The sequence below is a fragment of the Bos indicus genome, chromosome 25 (assembly GCF_029378745.1).
Source record: "Bos indicus isolate NIAB-ARS_2022 breed Sahiwal x Tharparkar chromosome 25, NIAB-ARS_B.indTharparkar_mat_pri_1.0, whole genome shotgun sequence".
NCBI classification, from domain to species: domain Eukaryota; kingdom Metazoa; phylum Chordata; class Mammalia; order Artiodactyla; family Bovidae; genus Bos; species Bos indicus.
In genome coordinates this window covers 22,462,620-22,468,107 of record NC_091784.1, presented here as the reverse complement: position 1 = coordinate 22,468,107, position 5,488 = coordinate 22,462,620, and the positions used below count along the sequence as shown (strand labels likewise).

General features: G+C 55.6%; 1 protein-coding gene across 1 annotated transcript; it reads right to left on the bottom strand.

Annotated features, from left to right (window-relative positions):
• Window positions 1–671: 671 nt before the first annotated feature.
• Window positions 672–4,864, bottom strand: CHP2 (calcineurin like EF-hand protein 2). Its single transcript, XM_019988307.2, has 7 exons — window positions 4,593–4,864; window positions 4,096–4,168; window positions 3,924–4,004; window positions 3,667–3,797; window positions 3,423–3,484; window positions 2,335–2,457; window positions 672–2,134 (listed from the first exon to the last, which is right to left on the bottom strand). Exons 1-7 carry the CDS (start codon window positions 4,657–4,659, stop codon window positions 2,081–2,083), a joined length of 591 nt encoding a protein of 196 aa, XP_019843866.2. The 5' UTR covers window positions 4,660–4,864; the 3' UTR covers window positions 672–2,080.
• Window positions 4,865–5,488: the final 624 nt, after the last annotated feature.

Sequence of the window (5,488 nt, the reverse complement as noted above, 5' to 3'; positions counted from 1 at the left end):
CTATGACAAACCTAGACAGTGTATTAAAGTAGAGCCATCACTTTGCCAATAAAGGTCCATATAGTCAAAGCTATGGTTTTTCCAGTAGTCATATAGAGATGTGAGAGATGGACAATAAAGAAGGCTTAGTGTCGAAGAATTCATGCTTTCAAACTGCAGTGATGAAGGAAACTCTTGAGAGTCCCTTGAATAGCAAGATCCAACCAGTCAATCCTAAAGGAAATCAACTCTGAATACTCATTGGAAGGACTGATGCTGAAGCTCCAATACTTTGGCCACCTGATGCGAATAGCCGACTCATTGGGAAAGACCCTGATGCTGGGAAAGATTGAAGGCAAAAGGAGAAGAGGGCAGCAGAGGATGAGATGGTTAGATAGCATCACCAACTTAATGAAAATGAATCTGAGGAAAGCCCCGGAGATAGTGATGGATAGGGGAACCTGGCACACTGCAGTCAGAGAGTTGCACTCAGAGAGTCGGACGCAACTTAACGACTGAACAATAATCCAAGCTGAGTAATTTCCAGAGATCTGCCATACAACGTAGCACCTACAGTAAACAATATTGTGCACTAAAACATGTGTTAAGCAGATAGGTCTCATAGTAAATGTTCTTAGTACACATTACACTCATTTAAAAAAAAAAATAAAAATCACAGGGACACAAGGAAATTTTTGGAGATGATGGATATGTTTATTACCTTGATCGTGGTAATGGTAATACAAGAGTATACATATGTCCAAACTCACCAAACTGCATACATTAATTATATGTAGTTTTTTGTACACCAATTATACCTCAATAAATCTGGGGAAAAGTCATTGGCATACACAGTAATGGTTAATGCCAGGCAGCTGATATGCTAATAAATGTTTAACAACAGGCTCTTCTAAGCAGAAAAGCCCCAGACTGTTGCATCTGCCAGTGTCTATGATGTAAAGACTCCCAACACAGCAGTTTGAAGCCACCAAGTCTGACATCACTGAAGCCAGAGTCAGGAAGACCGAAGCACAATTGCCTCCCATGCGCTGATACAAGACAACTTCAGCACAGGCTTGGGGAGGGATACAGGCATCTCCTATATGTACAGCCAGAGTGCTTCATGACGGACATAGGATCTCCAGATTTTATGTGACTTTTATACTCTATTCTGTGAAATGCCAATGTTTGAACATCTTACTATGAAAAAAAAGGAAGTACTCCCCAAACCTTTTAATTATCTCGTACTCTAGGAAGATGTCTTCTTTATTATTTTTACATCACCTCTTCCCCAGCTACCCATCCTCATCACACTGGTAAATACCTATGAGATCAGAGAAAACCCATTTAAGAAACCAGACTTTAAGAATCCCTCCACTTGGTCAACCCAAGAGTAATGGAGATCTCTTGTTTTGCTTGACCAATATCTTTTCCCCTTCTGATAAAAGCCTTTCATTTTCCTTGAAGCAACCACCCCTTACCCTATCTGGAGTCCTCAGGCCTTACTTCCTGGCTTTGGCGGTTGGCACACGACACAGTCCTGGCCAAAGGGAGTTCCATTCCCCTGGAGAAGGGACAAGGCTCCTGTGGGGCTAAGGACATTCTTTGTTTGGAATTGTTGAAAAAAGAAAATCTCTTCCCACTGCTAGGAGGATGGAAGCCTGGAGCTGCTAGTGACCATCCTCCACCACAAGGAAAGAGCCCCCCTGAGAATGAATCCAATACAAAAGAAAGCTCAGATGAGAAACAGAGAAAAACTGAGTCCCAATAGCATCTTTTGAGCCCTTGGATCCAGCTGTGCCTGAGACACTTCCAGACTCCCAGTTTTCTAAAGATACTTTCATACTTTTTCAATGTATGAGCCCATAAAATTCCTCTTTAACTTTGATTTAGGTTTTTGGTCACTTAAAACCGCCAAGATTTCTGGCCCATTCACAGATCTGAGATCAGGTAAGTTATTACACACCCTTCCGGTTTTCTCTCCTTGGCCCTAAATAGAGCTCAGTGTAGACGTAAGAATACAGTTCACTGGGGCTGTGCCTCCCCGGATGAATCCCAAGCAGAACCGGTCCATGTAAGCTACCCAAAGGCACAACGGGGGTCACTTCAGAATCCGGATGCTCATTTTCTGTTCGATGTTCATCTTTTCTAAGGACTGGGGAGGGCGAGATGGGTGGTAGTCAAGAGGCTTGAATTCCAAACCTCTATGCTTCCAACCTCCTTTCCCATTCCCGAGGCCCCATGATTCCCTGGGGACCCCTCTCTTTATGCCCTCCTCCTTCCAACATCATCCCCCACGTCCACCTGTCCCAGGGACTCCTGATCTCAGCTCCCCAGGCCTGAGGGCACCCTAACCTTGGCAAACTCCAGGAAGGACACAGCTCCATCCCCATCTTCATCCGCTTCCTGCACTGTGCGGTCGGCGATGCTCTCCAGCTGCTCTTCTGTCACCTGTACCCCAACCATCAGTCGGAGTGCCTGGGATGTTGGAGGAAGAGACAGAGACAGCCATAAAGAGGAGGCACAAGGACCACGAGCACCAACCCCCAAACCTTGTCCACATCACCCCAACTGTTAGTACCAATTTTGCAATCCATTCCTCCTTCACTTTTCACCCCATTCCACTCACTTCCCACCAAACCCCCAATAATTCTCATCACTTCTCCATCCAACCCCCCATGTGGCCTTCACTATCCCAGGTTCACCTCAGCAACATACGGCAAGCTCACTGCGTGCATGCTAAGTTGCTTTACTCGTGTCTGACTTTGTGCGACCCTACTGAATGTAGCCCACCTGGCTCCTCTGTCCAGGGGATTCTCCAGGCAAGAATAACTGGACTGGGTTGTCATGCCCTCACCAGGGATCTTCCCAACCCAGGGCTTGAACCCACATCTCTTGGGTCTCTTGTATTAGCAGGCGGGTTCTTAACCCAACCTCCGTCTATCTTCCACCCTCTTCCCCACCTCATCCTTCAATTAGTCCCAAATCCATCCTCCACTCCATCACAGTGTTTCTCAGTCTCAGCACTATTGACATTTGGGGCCAGATAACCCCTTGTCATGGGGGCAGAGGGCTACCCTGTGTATTGTAAAATGTTCAGCAGAGTTCCTGACCTCTGCCTACTAAGTGTCAGGAGCACCGCCCCTTCCCCTTCTTCCCCTTCCCCTTCTTCATTCGCAACAACCAAAAATGCTTTTTAGATACTGCCAACATCATTCAGGGGGCAAAACCTCCCCCCCCCCAACCCCCACATTGACAGCCACTGATCTATATCTAACCTCATACCAAAATGTTCCCCATTCCATCTCCCAACTAACCCACATTCCAACACCACTCATTCCCATTGCCCACCCAAGACCCCAGTCATCTGCATCTCCCACCCACAAACCATCTCCCCATCTTCCACAACTGGGTCACATCTCTTGCCCCTGCGTTCTTCCAACCTGCAGCATCTCATGCCTGGAGATCTTTCCATCTCGATCCAAGTCGTAGAGCTGAAAGGCAACTGGGAAGAAAGTGGAGGAGGGAAAGGATGGGTCTTCCCTGGTTCTCTTCCCTCAAAAGTTCATCTTAGGGGAGTTGGCGGGGCGGGGGCGGAGCTCCCAAAGGGAGTAGGAGGGACCTGGGGCCTGTCATGGGGCGTGGTAAATCTGGGGTCTCACTGTGGGGAGGGGGGCACAAACTCACAGCGAAGTTTGTTCATTCTGCTGTTGAGGGGCTCGGGTTCCTTGGGGTCCCGGTTTCCATCGTCCTCTTCATCCACAGGTCGAAAATGAGCCAGGACTCTGACAAAGCCTGGAAAGTCCAGTCGCAGACTCCTGGGAGGGGAGAGGGCAGGTGGGCAATGGGGCAGAAGCAGTGCTCACCGTGACCATCCCTCTGCCTCTGGTCCTGACCTCCCCTGGCAAGCTCTCACCTCCATCTTCCCACCCCGGGAGGCTCACCCGTCTGGGAAGAAGCTGTCTATAATGCGGTCGCCCAGGGGGTTCACGGCCAGCGCCCCGATCTGCTGCAGATCCATGCGGCTGGAAAGACAAAGTTCAAAGAGGAGATGGCCAGGGAGGGGACAGAGTCAGAAAGCAGAGGTGAGAGGTCAGAAGGCCAGCTCCTGCTCACCTCAGGTAGCCCTTGCCGGTCCTATCCAGAGCGTTGAATCGGTCGTAGAGGCGGCGCAGACTGGCCTGCGAGACTGCGGGCCGGGGAGGAGGGGCGGAAAGAAGGGGGTCAGGGGAGTAAGGTGGACGCTGGGGACGCGCCGGGATCCCGGGGCGCGCGCCGTCCACCCGGCGGCAGCAGGGGGTGGGCGGGGGGCGGAGGGCTGGCTGAAAGGAGGGCTCCCAGGGGCCGAGAGGGCAGGGAGGGGGCGGGCGTGACGAGACCCGGGAGATCCGTGAGACCAAAGCCACGGCTTCCATCCACCTCCGTCCGCCTCAATGCCGGCCCGGGGCCACTCGGGGGCCCGCAAGCCGGGAGCCGGGACCCCTGGGTGAACGCGCCTCCCACCCCGCAGCGAGCCGGGCTGCCGGGATCTCCTAGGTTCTCCAGGCCCCGGGATCCCCACCGGAGGCGCCCGGGACCCCGCCGGGCCCCCGGACGCGGCGCGCCGCACTCACAGCCGGTCTCCTGCCGGAGGCTGTCCACGTCGGGGATCCTGGCGGCGTGGGAGCTGCGGGAGCCCATGGCCGAGCTGCCGCCGGACCGCTGTCCTCCCCCCCACTCCGCCGCCCAGGCGCGGCCGCCTTGTGGCCCCGGGGCCGAAGGCCGCAGCCTTGGCGGGGAGCCAGGCTCCTGAACCCCGGCGTTCCTTGCCTCCCACCAGCGACCCGGGCGAATGGAAAGCCGGGCCCAGGGTGGCGGGGTCAGCAGGGCGGGCGCGAACAACAGGCGGTTTCATCCCTAGACTCTGAAGTCGGGCGGGGAGGGGCTGGGCAGGGCTGGGCCCGCCCCGCCGTGGGCCCGGCCCTCTCCCGAGGGTCCGCCTCTTCCCTCGCCCGCGGGTCTGTCCCCAACCCCGGCGGGTCCTCTTCCCCCTCCCGAGGGTCTGCCTCTCCCCCTCGTTCGCGGGTCTGTCCCCACCCCCCGCGTGTCCTCCTCCCCCTGCGAGGGTCCGTCCCCCCGCGGGCCCGACCGCCTACCCAGGATCCACTCCCCACCGGCCCCCCGCCGCGGCCCGGCCCCGTCCCGAGGGTCCGCCTCTCCCCGCCGCCCGCGGGTCTGTCCCCACCCCCGCCGGGTCCTCTTCCGCCCCTCCCCGAGGGTCCGCTTCTCCCCCCGCCCGCGGGCCGGCGCCCCCAACCAAGGATCAGTCCCCACCTCCCCCGCCGCGGGTTCATTTCCCCCGCGAGGGTCCTCCTGCCCCCCCACCGCGGGTCTTCCTCCCCACTTTGGGTCCACCCCCGCCCCCCCCCCCCGCGGGTCCGTCCCCCTTCCCGGGTCCACCCCTCCTCCACCGTCCGACGTACCCCCTCACGAGGATCCGCACCCCGCCCGAGGATTCGCCTCCCATCCC

Bases quoted from the DNA above. Each gene is read 5' to 3' on its own strand.
- CHP2 (XM_019988307.2), bottom strand. From the start codon at position 4,659: ATGGGCTCCCGCAGCTCCCACGCCGCCAGGATCCCCGACGTGGACAGC. The intron at 4,169-4,592 runs GTGAGTGCGGCG...CCCGGCCCGCAG, and splicing joins CCTCCGGCAGGAGACCGGCT to TCTCGCAGGCCAGTCTGCGC. The intron at 2,135-2,334 runs GTTAGGGTGCCC...CGCCCTCCCCAG, and splicing joins CCTTCCTGGAGTTTGCCAAG to TCCTTAGAAAAGATGAACAT.